The sequence below is a fragment of the Thrips palmi genome, unplaced genomic scaffold (assembly GCF_012932325.1).
Source record: "Thrips palmi isolate BJ-2018 unplaced genomic scaffold, TpBJ-2018v1 HiC_scaffold_6, whole genome shotgun sequence".
Taxonomy (NCBI): Eukaryota; Metazoa; Arthropoda; class Insecta; order Thysanoptera; family Thripidae; genus Thrips; species Thrips palmi.
Window position 1 is genome coordinate 4,398,145 of NW_023144633.1, and position 15,463 is coordinate 4,413,607.

At 45.4% G+C, this 15,463-nt stretch overlaps 4 protein-coding genes across 6 annotated transcripts in view; 2 read left to right on the top strand and 2 right to left on the bottom strand.

The window, feature by feature from the left end:
* Positions 1 to 268: 268 nt before the first annotated feature.
* LOC117652061 (protein kintoun) lies at positions 269 to 4,327 on the top strand. Its single transcript, XM_034396698.1, has 4 exons — positions 269 to 2,274; positions 2,393 to 2,632; positions 2,724 to 2,977; positions 3,067 to 4,327. Exons 1-4 carry the CDS (start codon positions 643 to 645, stop codon positions 3,596 to 3,598), a joined length of 2,658 nt encoding a protein of 885 aa, XP_034252589.1. The 5' UTR covers positions 269 to 642; the 3' UTR covers positions 3,599 to 4,327.
* Positions 4,328 to 4,432: 105 nt separating this feature from the next.
* On the bottom strand, positions 4,433 to 12,419 carry LOC117652062 (ankyrin repeat and BTB/POZ domain-containing protein 1-like). Its single transcript, XM_034396699.1, has 10 exons — positions 12,180 to 12,419; positions 11,793 to 11,855; positions 11,510 to 11,710; positions 11,279 to 11,435; positions 11,042 to 11,204; positions 7,005 to 7,108; positions 6,420 to 6,542; positions 6,174 to 6,341; positions 5,864 to 6,064; positions 4,433 to 5,779 (listed from the first exon to the last, which is right to left on the bottom strand). Exons 1-10 carry the CDS (start codon positions 12,245 to 12,247, stop codon positions 5,573 to 5,575), a joined length of 1,455 nt encoding a protein of 484 aa, XP_034252590.1. The 5' UTR covers positions 12,248 to 12,419; the 3' UTR covers positions 4,433 to 5,572.
* Positions 10,436 to 14,796, top strand: LOC117652063 (ras-related protein Rab-7L1-like). 2 transcript variants are annotated; one of them, XM_034396700.1, is made up of 5 exons: positions 10,436 to 10,996; positions 13,147 to 13,347; positions 13,441 to 13,622; positions 13,712 to 13,833; positions 13,925 to 14,796. In XM_034396700.1, exons 1-5 carry the CDS (start codon positions 10,768 to 10,770, stop codon positions 14,037 to 14,039), a joined length of 849 nt encoding a protein of 282 aa, XP_034252591.1. In that variant the 5' UTR covers positions 10,436 to 10,767; the 3' UTR covers positions 14,040 to 14,796. The 2 variants fall into 2 exon arrangements, with proteins under 2 accessions (XP_034252591.1, XP_034252592.1); XM_034396701.1 differs by lacking the exon at positions 10,436 to 10,996 and adding an exon at positions 12,867 to 12,971.
* LOC117652060 overlaps positions 14,778 to 15,463 on the bottom strand; it is a 74,928-nt gene continuing 74,242 nt past the window's right edge. For both annotated transcript variants that reach the window (XM_034396697.1, XM_034396696.1), the window contains exon 15: positions 14,778 to 15,455. The gene's annotated coding sequence lies outside the window, so the exon portion shown is untranslated. The remainder of the gene's footprint in view (positions 15,456 to 15,463) is intronic.

A 15,463-nucleotide genomic window follows, 5' to 3' on the forward strand; every position in this document is an offset into this window, starting at 1 on the left:
AGTAGCCAACATAACTGTACAGCAGACGGGGTCTGTCTCCGGGGAGGAAGGGAGCAGCTCTCTACTGCCAGTGGGAGCCGGACTAAGCGGCAATGTCCCTATTTCAGCATCCCTGTTCGTTGGATCGTTTGCTCAGCTTCATGCAGTCAAGCAAATTTAGTAATTGCAGTTAAAGTGTAGAGAACTCAGCTCGATACACGTGTGCCAACCATCACCCGTGTTTTGTTTTGTCGACTGCAAATTTTTGTTTTTGTTGTTGTTGTTCTAGAAGTTTGGTTGTTGGGTCGACCCTCATTGGCTGCTGCGAAGGGACTCTGTGAATGGCGTGAAAAGTGCCTGACTTGCATCGTTCGCAGTGTCTGAGTAGTTTCGAGTCGCAGTTTGTGTCGCAAAGATCCATTAAGTTGTGACTTTGACCCTTTCACCCTTGTTTTCAACCCCAAGTTCGGCTGAAAATCATCCTAGTGTGTCAACCCGGAACCGGCTACCTCGCGCACTACGTCCCGTGTGCCACGAGCATCACTCGCAATTTGCTTCGCTTTCATTTCAAGTTTGTCAACGTTTCGAAAATTGGTTCCCAGTTGATTTCCTTCTTCACCAAGAGAGCTCCTGCTCCGGACCCCTTAGCCGCACCAGCCGCTCATGGAGGCACGGAAGAAGCGATTCGAAGACTTGAATATCACCAGGGATGAGATTAATAACATTGGCAAGGCTCTGCAGCAAGACGAATTCCGTAAGCTATTTGTCGAATACTGCGAAGAAGTGACAAGCCCTGAAAGTAAGAAACAATACCAACAAGAAGTTAGAGAGCTTGAAAAACAACGTGGCGTTGATGTCACGTTCATCAACCCAGAGCCAGGCTTTGTTGTCAAGAGCAGCATTGATGGTGAGCGCAAAGCGTTCATCAACATCAGCAAAAATGACCAAGTTGACAAACCGTCCTCGACTGCTGCTTCTCAGGAAGGAACTCAGGGGCAAAGATGGTCTCTACCGTTTTCTTTGGCCCCGCCAAGAGAAGATTATGACAAACTCCGAAAACCCTGTACTGTCTTTGACGTTGTTTTCCACCCAGAAACTCACAAACTGGCGGAGAAAAACTCTGAGTTTCGCAAAATGCTCATCAACACAGCACTTGATGCAGTCCAAGACAATTGCAAAGTTAAACTAGACCGAATTAATTTAAAATACCCCAAAATGACCTACAAAGGTCTGCCGCAAGCTGCAGTTATCCGAAAGAAGATACCTAATTATAAAGGAGCTGAGGATGCTGCTGGATTTTTGGATCAAGTACCTTACCCACCTGAAGAAAATTCATGGACCAAGGTTGAAAATGAAAAGACTCCTGTTAAAAAGCAAGAAAAATCTACAGGGTACACTGAGCCTAAGTATTCTATCAAGTATAGACATGGCGTTGACTTGTCAGACTTTACTAATGATGCATCATCAAGACTGAATGCCACGGTGCCTAAAGCACTTGTCATCTCCATTGATCTTCCTCTTCTGAATTCTGCTAAGGACTTATCCTTGGATGTGTCCCATAAGTCACTTGCTCTGCAGTGTGAGAAACCAAAATACAAGCTAGATTTGGTCCTGCCTTATGGAGTTGATGAAAATGCGGGCAATGCCAATTTTGATGTTTCTTTACGGAGATTGTTAATAGAAGTGCCTGTCAAGAAGACAGCACCTGTGATAATTGATGTTGGTCGAGAAGATAGTGGAGTGGAAAGCGACCCTGGTTCTAGACCCGATGAAGATTCTGATGAAAAGAGTCCAAGTGACATCAGTGACAATGGAAATGATCCATGTGACCCAATTTCATTGCAAGAATTATCTATTGAAGACACGCAGGGTCTTACTTCCTCCCATCATGACAGCTTGCTTGAGAAGGATGTTGCCTGCATGCTGCCAAATTATTCATGGAATACTTTGAATGATATGGTTGCAGTAGTGCTTCATGTTAAAAACGTGGAAAGCAATTCAATGAAGCAAAGCATCCTCTCTAATGATGAAGGAATCAAACTTTCCTTTTCTTCCTTGGGTGGAGGTTTGTTTCCCCAATCCTACAGTTTTTGTATGGCTTTTCCTGGCGATGTTTTTGTTGTGCCAGAGTCCCTAACTGTGGAAATATGGGATAACAATGTTGTGGCTCAATTCAGTGTGACTCCCGCTGGATCACCTATCTCTCAAGTCTTGGTTGGTACAGGACTAAATGACTTGCAGGAAAGAGATGTCACAAATCTTACTGCAATAGAGCAGAAGATAGCTGATCTTCAGGTGAGTGAAAGCGCAATAAGATATTAATAGAAATGAAAAATTAAAAAAAAATAATTTTAAATGTTAAATATTATTATTTCAGTGCAAATTAATATCAGTGAATGTGTTTACATTGCAGGAAATGACTGAGAAAACTGTATCTCAATCGCCCTTCGTTGAAGTTCATACTGCTGAGGAGAATGAACTAGTTCTGGAAATACAACCATTTGAGATGGAAGGAAAGAGCTCTGAAAAAGATTCTGCTGAAGCTGTCCCTGAATCTGAGCCTGCAAAAAACTTATCTTCTCAAGACACAAGCCTTGAGAAAGGCCGCAGGAATGCTGTCAGACAGCTCTCTGAGTGCAGCAGTGATGATCGGGTTAGTACTTCCTCTGATAATTTTATGTAAAAAAAAAAAAAAAAAAGTTTTAAGTACCTTGACTTAGTAATTTTTCTTCTTCTGCTTCCAGGATGGTAAAAAAATAAGAGGTATTTTGAAGAAACGTCCCCTTCGCAGTCTCTCTGAGTCTAATGCTGACGACTATGCTTTTTACCAATCCACTAGCCTCAGTGATGAATCTGCACCTAGTTCACTGATGGGCTCTGTGTTGTGCATTGGAGAGGCTGGAAGCGAAACTGGTTGTGACACTGAGAATGAAGGTGGTGGTCGTCAAAGGAAGAAGAGTGTTCGCTTTAATGATATTGTTTCTCAGCAGACGTTCAGGTAAATTGGAGAGTTCATCTACCGTTCCATTCCTAATTGCTGGGGCTAAATCAACTATTCTCTCTATTGTGAATTTCGTTTTGTTTCAGGCCTCACTCAAGCATTATGGGTCAGAAAAAGAAGAACCAACGCAAGCAGAGAAACAAGAAGAGAGCTCAAGAACGGCGAGCTAGTGAAAGTGAGAACTCAGAACCTGACTCTGAAGTGGATAAAGCTCGTCGTCGAGCTGTGCACTCGGAAGGAGAAATCTCCGATTTGGAAGAAAAGGGCAAGAGCAAATTCCTGAAAGAACTTCAAGTAGAGCAAAACATCCCTCAAGCAAAGAAAATTTTGCGTCGAGTGAATAGCTCAGACATCGAGGATGTTCAAAGCGGGATGTTAAAACCTATTGACTCAGCCGGTGACTCTGTCCTTGCCGAAGCCCCAGTGCTGGCATTGCAATCATCTGTTGATCATGCAGAAAGTTCTGAAGATGAGAGAGACAAGAAGACTGAAGATAAGAAAAAGAAGAAGAAAAAGAAGAAGGGAAAGAAAGTTTCAGATGCAGATAATGTCAAAACTGCCACAAAGCCTGAGTGCTCTGACTTCAAGAATGATTTGATTCTTGAGCTTGAAATGTAATTACCTTGCACTGTTTTGGTAGGATTGATAGTTTGATTTGTTGTAGATCAAATCATATGCCAACTAAGTGTAGGTCAATATTAAGATTGACATTGTTTGTTCAAGTGTGTCCAATCTTCAAAGAATTTAGTTTCCACAATACTTGTTTAAAACACTCATTCCTTCAAAATTTTGCATGGATTGTTACGCAATTATGGACTTTAGATACATTCATTAATTATTAAGTGTTGCAATTGTACATAAATTTTAGCAATTGTTTTTTATGTATGTCATTGCATACAGCTGTTGAAGAACCTCTGTATTTTGGAACTTTTATTGTGACCTTGAGTCAGAAAATCATGGTTTCTATACTGCCTTTCCCTTGTGACATGTTGACATGTTTATCTTTTAAAAGTTATCTGTTGCCAAGTGCAAAGTAATTTTTGAAAGTTGAATCTGTGATTTCGTGTTGGTATGTAAAGGGTCAAAACTGGTCCAAGAGAGCTGTACTCATTGCATTAGTGTGCTCTTCACTGCCCACATTTGTTACTACTGTGCTGTTAAACTTGCATCCAGCAAGGTGATAATATGGTGATTTTGTTTGTTCCTGTATATTTTTATCTCCTTTTTAATTGTGAAATTAATTTGTGTTGATTCATCAATTTATCTGGTGGTATGAACTTGAACCCCAGAATCTCCTTTGATTCTTGTAAAAACTTTACTTTTGAAATACAAGTAGTGGTTAACAAATTTCTTAAATTTCTCTTACCCACACTCAAGTTCTGGTGCGGTGAAGAGGCTGTGGATGATGGGTTGCCTACCTCGAGACATGTTAAATGAATTACTGAGTTTTTCTATTTTCAAGAATGTTTTATTTAACATTGAGACACTAAATCACAGACATCATAAGTAAACCTCCAAGCTAAAGAAAAATTGAAGAGGGTGAAAAGCGTAGTAATTTACAGAAAAGATTACTACAAAGTAACTTTTCTCTTACACGAAAACTAATGTGAACATGTTAGATACAAGCGGCCTACATTGTCATTGTAAACGTCGTACTTGCTTGACTAGCAGCATACTTTGCACAGCTTTAGGATGACCAATTTGTACATATTATTGAGCCTATTTTTCCTAAATATGATAAAGCTCTCATTTAAATTGCGACCTGCCCGCAAGTCTTAAAATACTAATGGAGAAAACAAACATAAAAAACAACAACAAATTGCATCCGCTACAGAGAAACGTATATAACAGAAAATTCTTGGGGAAAAGACTAGTTTTCCCTGTAGTACGTTATTGTGCAAAACACCTCATTTCACGAAAATTAAATTAAACTTAAATTAAAGTCTGCACAGCAGACAAACTTGCGTTATTGGAAGCAAAACTCTTTCATAGCAATGAACACTAAAGTTTAAATCCCAACTTAGAACAAAGGAAATAATAAAAAGTAAAGTGCCAATATACAGCATTGACCAGCACCCAGGTCCCACAGCCAAAACATAATAATTAGTTTTCTTACTACTAGTACATGCAAGGAATGGCATCTTTTTAAAAAGGTGTGGTATTAAAGTTAAACTCATCATTACCTGTGCAAAAATGCTAGACATTGCAAAAGGACTTTCAAATCCAAACTAAATATTGACTGTGAGGGGTCATACACGATCAAGTGACATAAGTATCAAATTTCTGACTATCAACATACAATTCATGTGCCTAAAAGGATTCAAAATCAAACCTAATATTGAAGCAAAATTATTAACAAGAAAATTCCATTGTCCTTTACAAATCACAGTTTTAAATTTCTTTTGATTGATCTGACATCAACTGATGCTTCCTATCAATAAAATAGGAAAGGTATGCAAAAATACTATATTCATTCACATTCTTTAGAGTGTTATGAAACATCATTCTGTTCCTGTCTCTTTTGCACCATCTTCTCTAAGACACGATAAACTTAAGTCCCTCAAAATTAAAACAGGGACTGGAAAACTAGGCTCAAGCATCAAGTCCAAGCTCCTCCAGCAAATCATCAATGATGCGAAGTTTATCTTGTGCCTCGCTCATGGAGCTCATATCCTGTACGGCCAAGGTAATGTGGTATCGCATATCGTCAATTATAGGAATTGTGTCAGTTTCTTGTCGTCCTTCTACTTCATCCGCGTCCTGCAGAATCAATTCCTGAAGTTCGGGCATATCTTTCATCTAAAAAGGAAATGAATATTAAAATGTAAATTAGCAAAGAGGAGAATTTAAAAAATTGTATCAAAATGAATAGAAAAAGAATACCTTTTCTATATGAGCAGCAATGAAACTTGTGCACTGGTTCTCGAGCTGCTGAAGGTCGAAAAATCGAGCTAGACGTATTTTAGTCAAAACATTGTGGATTGACAGCCTGTTGGCCAGAACCTGGCCACAAGCTCGTTGGAGCCCCGGCAGCAGGTACATGTCAGCTGTGGTGAGCAGCTCAAGCAGCAGGCGCTCGGGAAGCTGGAATCAGAACCACAACATGGGTATTTTGGGAGTAAAACAATTGCAAGGACACTTGGGCCAACCACTGCGTAGTCCGATTGACAGTGAAAGAAGGGATATTGCTCACCTCTGTAATGACTTGGTTGGTGTAGACGTAATGCACGATGGCCGCGAACACCTGCGGGTGCACACCGCGAATGTTGATGCGGGGAATGCCATCACTGGAGTGCTCCGCCTCACAGAAATGGTCCGCCAGAAGGGCTTTGAAGTACTCGCTGCGCAACGCGAAGAAAACCTGCAAATCAAACAGAAATGGTCAAAAACAAATTTCATACACGTGCTTTCACTAGTGTGTGAGAGAGTGTGGGTGCACCTTGTGGCACAGGAAGGTGTGGCCGTCCACCACGAAGCTCACGTCCACCAGGTGCAGCGGCGCGCTGGGCAGCAGGGGTAGGTCGTCGGCGCCCACCCAGTCTCGGAGTGCGGGCGGCACCGCCTGCAATCACACAAAATTCGTTTATAATAAAAACATAAAAACACCCTGCAGAGCGCAAGATTGTCAGTGGTGAAACCGAATTTCACCGCTCGGGACTGAAATTTATTTCTGCGCTGCTGCCACTTCCGCTCCACATCTGGCAGCTTCGATTGGGCCCGGCCGTCCACTGCAAGTCGACGTGACTCACGACTCGAAAAAGGCACAGTGGATTTGTCAGAAGACCGGTGGAGGCGGCCAAAATCCCGGACAGGTTTGAGCTCCAGAGTCGCTAAACAGGACTCGAATCGAACGTGTGACCCCACCAATGGATTCCTCGTTCGAAGAGCAATCCATTGGTGGGGTCACACGTTCGGTTCGAGTCCCATTCAGCGCCTGGAGCTCGAAACGCGTCTAGGATTTTGGCCGCCTCCACCGGTCTTCTGGCCCACTGGGCAAGGCAGGGCGAAGGCGGGGCGACATCACCTGCACGGCGAGCACCCCGAGGTCCTGGGCGAGGTCGGACACGAGCTCGGGCGACTCGAGCGTCAGGGTCTTCACTTTGTTGCAGAGGTTGGGCTTGGACGACTCTGGGAACAGCCAAACAGAACACGGTCAGGATTCATAGCCTCAAAGAAAGTAGAATATTCGGCCTAACAGTGCGGCGCGAAACCGCTTCTTTTTCCCGCGCGGCGCGCCTAGGGGCCCCAAGGCCACACAGCGCCACACAGCGCCACACAGCCAGCGAAGCTTACGTAAAATTCACGCGGCAGCCTGGCCTGCCCGAGGAGCACTGGAAATAGAGGAACGTGACATCACATCCCCGATTCGCCCGTTGATCCAGAAACGGACAGAGGGAGGGATGCAGCAATAATCGCCAATTTACGCGGGAAGGGCGCAACTTTCTGCTTATCTGCCGGTTCTGAAAAGGGGTAGGGGAAAACAGGCCTAGTCCAAGAAGAATTCTGGCGAGAAAAGTAAGAAGTACTCGCATTTCTATGCATGTTGGGCCCACTGGGTGTAACTGGGTGGCGGAAGCGCCGGGCGACATAGGCAGTGCGCTCCACAGCGCTGCGTAACGGGCGTGCCTACCTCGCAGGCTGCCAGCATGGCCCGGGCGGCCTGGGCTGCCAGCCCTGGCTGCCTGCCTGGGGAGGTCAGCCGAAGGGCGTTCAGTTCAAGGGAAAGGGCGCACCTTGAGGCGCCGAACCCAAGGCCATGTCAACCTCTCCAACAAACCAGTTATTTATCCGTCGACCGGCCTGCCGGCGTCGGGACCGTCGGGACTGCCTGGGCATAGACTGGGCACCGCCAGCACGGCCTTGCTTGGCGTGCCTGCGTGAGGCTTACGTAAGTTACATGGGCGTCGTTCGAGACGCTTCCTGGAGAGTCTTACTTAGCATTCCCCATCAGTCCGGACCGGTGGCCACCGCGGTACCGTCTGTCTACCGTCCGTCCGACTGACTGTTCGATAACTCGATAGCGAAGCAACTAGCAGACTGGGAAGACGGCTGACTCAGAGCAGATGAATTTATTTATGAGCAAAAAAGTTTAATAGTTGTCTGTAAAAGCAAAAAAAAAAAAAAAAAAAAAAAAAAATGGCTAGCAAAAATTTTCGTGAACCGCGCTACAGCCCGGATAGAATGGTTGATACAAACTGCCAAAATTTCGCAACGGCCTGACAGTTTCTTTTTTAAGTTCCAACTTCTTTTTTCCCTCACGCGACTAAAAGCGTGCGTGTGTTGCACGGCAGGGTCGTCTGGGGAAAGGGGCGGGGCGGCAGCTGTTGGCTAAGAAGCGCTAGAAATGCAAAACAGTGCAAAATCCCCTCCGTGTGCGTGCCACACACAGAGCCACGCCGAGCAAGGGGGAAGGACCACTCTCCTGCATTCGCCTGCTGACAAATGTCGCGAGCGACACATTATGAATGAGACCTTTCATTTTAAAACTTATCGCAATAAATATCAGTGGCTCCAACTGTTTTCCAGAGTAGCTTCACTTCCTCTCTACGAGCTGCTCCTCCGAGGAATGCACTCGGGTACAATCACAACAACTGTTTGGCGTCATTGACATTCGCTTGGCGCGGCCCCGATTCCTGGATGACCCGGTCTTGCCACCTGGCGGTGTATTAGACCGGCAAAGGATGCACCTGCCGCCGCGGATGTGAGTCTGGACAGTGATTCGAACCGCCTGCGAGCGTGTGCCGCGTCCTGGCGCGCGACTGCGGTCCCGTGGGACCTAACCTAACCTAACGCCTGCCACAGCACGGGTGCATGCGAGCAGAAACTGACCACGGTGACCGCGGCAAAGGCCGCCGCCGCCGCCGCGCGCAGAGAGATCGCGATGCCCGGAGAGACGGCCATAAATATTTTTTCTCCGACGATAAAAGAGTTGAGAAGTCATCCTATCACACGGAGACTCTCGGCGGCTAATCCCCGCCAAAACAAGCCGCCGCTGACCCTTCCTCAATCAGCGCGCCTTCTTTTTTTGTCCGGCGCGATATCAGTTTATCGGGAGTCCTGCGCGGGTCGAGGATGGCCATGCCATTGGCCGCTGGTGGCGCGTAGTCGCACGCGGCGGTGGCGCGGTGGCACGATAGCCGAGGCGTGGCGATAGGCAGGTCGCTAACTAGTCGCAGCATGGTCGCAGGGCGGCCGCCCAGGAGAGAAGGTAAGCAGATTAGTACGGCGAGGAGCCCACACGACGCGCGGACGGACAGACGGACAGACAGGCAGCGGAGGGCGGACGCACAGGGGTATCGTGTGTTGGGGTCAAGGGGGGATGGGGTAGGTTAGGCGGGCGTGGCCGCGTGGTCGGCACGGATGCCACTACACCGCCACATGGACGATTAGGCGTCGCGGCACGGCGGCACGGCGGTCGAAGATCCCGCGGCGAAAGCCACGCCATGCAAAGCAGGCGCCCCGCCCCGCCACGTTTTAATCTCTCGCAGTGTCATTGGCTCGTTTACCAACACAAGCACACAGGAAACAGCGGGGGGAATTCCGAATTTTCTCTTATTTTCGTCAAGTTGGCACTGTTGGTCTTTTCCGGCAGCAAGGGGCTCGTTTACCAAGACAAGCAGGGGGAAGTCCAAAATTTAAATTTTTGTTAAGTTGGCAGTGGCGTTGAGGGTAGCGCGAGAGCCGCGGCCGCCGCCTGTTGCTCCCTGGAGCTTCCCCGGGGACGCTCGGCGCTCCAGCGCTTGCTCCAGCACTGCTCCCGCAGCATTCCAGGCTGGACAAATGGACCGGGGGAGCGGCACCAGGCACTCCAGCGGGAAGAGCAACCCAGCAGGACTCTAGCAGCAGGCCAGGCTAGGCACGCACCCGGTGCACGCGGACGCGGGGGAAGCCAGCGTCTTGGAGGAGGCGGAGCTCGGAGCTCTAGGCGGGGCGGGGCGGGGAGAGGGTTGGGAGGAGGGCGTAGAAGGTCAGCTGGCCGGCTTCTGGCCAGTCAACCGATCGAGCCGAGATGACAGCGGGGAGGGGAGAGGACCCCGAGAGGGTGCGGGGGCCGGCGGGGCTGGCGGGGCTGGCACGGGGCCCCGGAGTGGTTACACAACGCGTGCGGCGTTCGGTGGGCGCACAGCGTTAGGCAGTGGAGTGGACTGCGTCGTGGCCGTGCCAGTGGTACCTTCCGGCCCGAAGCCGAACTCAAGCGATCCGAACTGAAACCCGACCGCCGTCGCCGTCGGCCCCTCTCCGCCCCCCACGCCCTCCCCCGCAGCGTGCGGAGGCTAGCGCAGGCCCCAGGGCAGGGTGGTGGTGACACAAAGTTGTTGCCATCCCAGGCCCCCGCGCACCGCCACGCCGCCGCGCCCCTCCCCGCCAGCCCCCAGGACCTCCCGGCTACCTCCCGGCCAGCCCCGCCGCCCCGCGCCTGAGTCTACCTCGCCTAAAGCCTCTCAGGTACACACAAACAGCGTCCTGGCGGTGGCTCGCGGTCGTGGCGCCCCGGCCGTGCCGTGCTCTAGATTGCCTTGCCGTCGAGTGCAGCGCAGCGCGGTGTAGTGCAGTGTGCAGCCAGCCCGGTGCAGCAGTGATTAATCAAGTGACTGTGGGGACTCTCCCTGTGATAACGGACAGGACAGTGTGTGCTGCTTGTTGTTCAAGTTTCACTGTAACAAAGCTGCCAAGCGGCAACTGTGCAGTTACGTTCCAGTTTTGTTTCAAGTGAATGAAATTAAGTGAATTCAGTTTCGAACAGACGCGTGGCAGCGGATGACCATGTGAATGTCCAGTTAAATGGGATGACATCACCACGCAGACATCTTGCATTTTGGCCAAGAGTTGGAGACCAGAGATCCTCTTTTGAAGAAGACGAAGACATGCCAGTTCAAAAAATAAGCAGTGGAGAGGGTACGACGACAAGTCCGTCCCATGAGAGGAGTTCCCGAGGATACAATGATCGAACGCCCACCGAGGAAGGGAGTGAGCCGGAAAGCGAAGCTCACATCTACAGATCTACTCCATCAGCCAGTGAGTCATGGTTTAGACCAGATTGAAGTGATTCGGATGACTTACCAAATGCTGTCACTTTCTTGATTTGATCTACCAACTCCGATTCTAGCTTTGGTAGTTTGCACTTGATGGCCAAACGTAAGACAATCTCAACATCACTGATGTTTGTCTCCAAGCGGCCCGTGTATAAAAATTGAATCAGGGACTTGAAGGCCGTATGATTGATCTGAAAGGAAGAAAAATATTCCATAGTCTTCTTGGCGTCTTTAAAGTCACTTAAAAGAAATTAAATGTACTTACAAGGTGATGGCTAGTGTCAATAATGTCCCTATTTTTCCAAGGCCCTTCAAATTTATTGCAAAAGTAGCTGCTTCTCGCTGATAAAATACACTTGTGTACATGGAACTTGGTGCCATGAACAATGAAGGTTACATCACTATAAACTCCCTCCAGTAACCTGGAAAAGTATAAAATTAAATTGAGAAAAAGAACATGACCATTAAGCCATCAGATTAGTGTTGTGATATTTACCTCCTAAGAAACTCATCATATAAATTCCTCCGCATTGTATGACTTGTTACAACCTTGTAGTTCAACAAGATTTGTCGGATGACATCATCCAATGCCCCATAAACACAACGTTCCCCATCAAATGTGTTTGCTTCACAGCGGGCTCCACTCTCTAGAAGATATTCCACAACTTCTGTGTGTCCGCAAAGACAAGCATAATATCTGATGGAATGATGGAAAATTTTGAGACATTATTTGAAGCAATCCAAAACAAGTCAAGCTAATACAAAACAACTTCTCTTACAATGGTGTACTGTCCCATTGATCTCGAACATTCAAGTCAACTTCCTTTTCTTGAACAAGATACCTGAAAAGAATAAAAAAGCCTAGAAGTTTAAGGTGCAAAAGGACACAGAAGGAAATGCATGCCAGTGAATTCTAGTTATACAAGAATTAGTTTAGTGTTAAATAGTAATGGAGGAGGTTAGTTTCCTCTCTGAGCATGGGATTTATTACAAATGAAATAAGCAGTCAACAGAAGTATTGGGCAGGTCCAAAAGAATGCTTCCTTTCCCAACTGCCACTGAAATATATTGTCAGCGAGGTGAATCTATACTGGTGTTGCGCAACTGAAAAGGTAAAAAAGTGACATCTAAATGTTTTTAAGCTGGAGAAGAAAACAAACACTTACTGAACTTGTGAAAGATCCCCCTTTCGGCAGCAAAGGAAGAGTTCGTCTAGGTCCCGCTTCTGGTTCATCGTGGATTTTTTTAAGGAGTTGCTTTTTAAACAGCGACTCCGAACAGTAAGCCACGGAAAAGAAAAGATAAGATCCCGTCACTTGCCTACAGTTGTTTTTGCCCTGCAGCTGCAGTCTGCAGTCAGTCGTCCGTAGCAGAAATGTCGTCTGCAGCGACCCCGTCGACTCCAAAACAAGAAACAGCTGACGAACGGGCGGGCAGTCTCGCAAACCAAATGAATTTGGAATGAAAAGTTACTTTCACAATTGATAATATTTCTTATCCTGGAAAAGATTTATGTCCCCTGACGTCACAGCTGAAATTAAATTTTTTTCTTAGAAATGCAATAGACGGATCACAAAGGGATTTTAGGTCCCAGACTGGCTCAGAACTCTTCGCCTTCTAGTGGGAAAGTTTGCATTCTGCCACAAGTATGTTGGTATCAAAGCCATTTAAATGTCGAAAATTATTTGTTTTGAAAGCTCCTGATATCCGCATTAGTTTCTTGGACGTTTTGCTGTGAGGACACTGAGTGAAGACTGGAAAATATTTACCGATAATTTTGATAGCCTCTCCTCCTTGGAAATCCGTCGAAATGAGTTTGTCAGGTGCGGTTTTGGGATGTGGGTCATGAAGTTCCGGACTAACCCCGACAAATCATGCTTGATAAGGGAAGATGAAATCGGTTCTTTTGCCCATCAACAGTTGTTATTTTTTTCAAGAATGTGCCATCTATAGTTTGGGTAGTTTTCTCGTACTGTAATATCAGGGAAGCCCTTCTTTGCTGAATGACAATTGTCACTTGAAAGCTTGTTGTGTTGGGAATGTACCCCACTTGCTCTTTGCAGTTGATTTATGTCTTTCTGGTTTGAATCCGTATGATGAAATTAATCCTTATTTTTTGTTTGTGCCTTTCAGAGTTCACCACGATGCCTGAAAAGCTTTTCAAAGTCATAATCATCGGAGACCCTACTGTTGGGAAAACTTCTTTTGTGCAACGTTATGTACAAAATTCATTCAAGAGAGATTACAAAGGGACAGTGGGTGTTGACTTTGCCCTCAAGATACTGAAGTGGTCAGAGACTCAAACAATCAAGCTACAGCTGTGGGATATTGCTGGTAGGAGTCATCATCTGAGATATTTTGCTGCAACTTTCTATGCGATTCCAAGTGGAAAGTGTTTTACATTTTTATCCCCTTGTTTGTTTTCAGGGCAGGAACGATTCACGTGGATGACAAGAGTATATTACAAGGATGCTCATGGCTGTGTCATTATGTTTGATTTAGCAAATAAAAATTCTTTTGTCAACACACTGAAGTGGAAAAGAGATGTGGACTCAAAGTGTACTCTCCCAGATGGTTCACCAATTCCATGCATGCTTCTTGCCAACAAGGTTTGTCATGTGAATAATGTTATTAGCAGGTGGCATGTAGCATCCCTCAATTGAGCAAAATAAAAAAGTAAAGTAAATCCTCTTCACAGTGTGACCTAGCACATCGCCAAGTGGACCAGATGGAAATCGAAACATTCTACAAGGAGCACAACTTTATTGGATGGACTGAAACTTCTGCCAAAGAAGGATTAATGGTTAATGATTCAATGAGGTGGGCGCACGTAACACATTGCCAGCAGCTTGAAGTCAGTTTTGTTGGAACTCTCAGAACTCATGTTTTGGTTTTTCCATTGATGTTTCAGATTTTTGGTGGATGTAATGATGCGACACGAGGGAATGCAGGGCCTAGGCATGGCCAATGACAGCCTCAAGTTGACGGGACCAGGACCGCAGGCATCTTCAAGTTGTTCCTGCTAAGCGACGGTGGTCAAGTTTCTGAGATGTATGTGTCAGGATCCCTCCCCATTTATGTGCCATAGGAGGATGTTTTATTTTAACTTTCTTTGTATTTTGTTCTGTCTATGTAACATTTTGTTATCATAGATCATGTTGCCATTTCTAATTTACTTAACTGTTGTCTCTGTTATCATTCCCAAAACAGAGAGTGTATCAGTATGCATTCCTGGAAAGCTCGTTTCTGTGCACATTTGCATTCCATTTTATTACGTTGTTATTGATTTATTTATATAAAAGAACTGTGGGGCCAAACTCAGTGTAAGTTAATTGAAGGTGACTTTATTAATGATCTGAAATTTATACAGAAGTGCCATTAGTACTTTTACCCTACTTTGTTAGTGTACTTTTTTCTACCCCTGTGATAATGTAATTCTGTGATGTGCAATTAATATTTTGCTATCAGTTCTATTTACACTGTCCATTATAATACCGCATCACTTCGAAAGGAAAACAAGAGTTTTGTTTAGACCATGACACTAGCCCTCCATAATGCCATGTTTGAGCTGGGCAGCTTTACCTCTGTATTAAAAATATGGTCATTGTTTAAGCAATATGTCTATGTGCCACAGTTATGTCACATGTCTAGTCATACAATAGGATTACATCAGAATAATGATTATCAGGATCTTTTTATGATTCCGTGTGAAAGAAGTCTGTTTGATACTGGAGGACCATTTAGATGATAAAATAAAACCATGAGATTTTTCAGTAACTTTAATATTTGTTTCACTTTTTATTTGTGTTTACAATCATCATATGATATAGTTCTCTCTTCCCAACACCTTCGATGAGCACAGTAGATGCATGTCAGCTCATGATTTGACCTCATCAACCTCATCTTCAGGATAAAACAAAACTCAACAATAACTTTAATTCTACATAAATTTGAAACAACTGGCACTTTTTGCCAGGCAAATTTCAAAAGACAATAAATTAGAAACATTTTCTCAAGATTGGCATTATTGCTCTAAAATAGCTATGTACTATTTTCTATTGGTAAAAGTAGTTCTCTTTTGTCTGTAAAAACTGTACACAATACTAATATATTTGCATAAGAAAATAATCTTGATCACCATTAGGTTGGCAAAATAGTAGCAAAATAGATGTCTTACTATGGACACTTCTATAAACAATACCTTAATTTTTTTTTTACATAGAAACAAAGCTGATTACGGTAGTACTTCCAGGTAGTTCTAAAAATATGAAAATTCAACAAGTCTCTTCACAAAGTCTAACATCACTGGATCAATTACGATTCTACTGCTTTGATATTTCTATATGGCAGTCCCACGTAGCAGCCTTAATGTTACAGGGTTATGGCTGAGAAGGGACTCCTCCGCTGCAAATTGGTTCAGAGTCCAGCTTCTCCAGGCACCCCTAAAAAT

What these genes read in the sequence shown, in the direction of transcription:
- LOC117652061 (XM_034396698.1), top strand. Translation starts at nt 643, where the DNA reads ATGGAGGCACGGAAGAAGCGATTCGAAGACTTGAATATCACCAGGGAT. An exon ending in AGTGCAGCAGTGATGATCGG is followed by an intron (nt 2,633 to 2,723) that starts GTTAGTACTTCC and finishes TTCTGCTTCCAG; the next exon opens with GATGGTAAAAAAATAAGAGG. An exon ending in GTTTCTCAGCAGACGTTCAG is followed by an intron (nt 2,978 to 3,066) that starts GTAAATTGGAGA and finishes GTTTTGTTTCAG; the next exon opens with GCCTCACTCAAGCATTATGG.
- LOC117652063 (XM_034396700.1), top strand. Translation starts at nt 10,768, where the DNA reads ATGACATCACCACGCAGACATCTTGCATTTTGGCCAAGAGTTGGAGAC. An exon ending in GCATGCTTCTTGCCAACAAG is followed by an intron (nt 13,623 to 13,711) that starts GTTTGTCATGTG and finishes TCCTCTTCACAG; the next exon opens with TGTGACCTAGCACATCGCCA. An exon ending in ATGGTTAATGATTCAATGAG is followed by an intron (nt 13,834 to 13,924) that starts GTGGGCGCACGT and finishes TTGATGTTTCAG; the next exon opens with ATTTTTGGTGGATGTAATGA.
- LOC117652062 (XM_034396699.1), bottom strand. Translation starts at nt 12,247, where the DNA reads ATGAACCAGAAGCGGGACCTAGACGAACTCTTCCTTTGCTGCCGAAAG. An exon ending in TCGGGGTGCTCGCCGTGCAG is followed by an intron (nt 6,543 to 7,004) that starts GTGATGTCGCCC and finishes GTGTGATTGCAG; the next exon opens with GCGGTGCCGCCCGCACTCCG. An exon ending in ACACCTTCCTGTGCCACAAG is followed by an intron (nt 6,342 to 6,419) that starts GTGCACCCACAC and finishes TTTGATTTGCAG; the next exon opens with GTTTTCTTCGCGTTGCGCAG.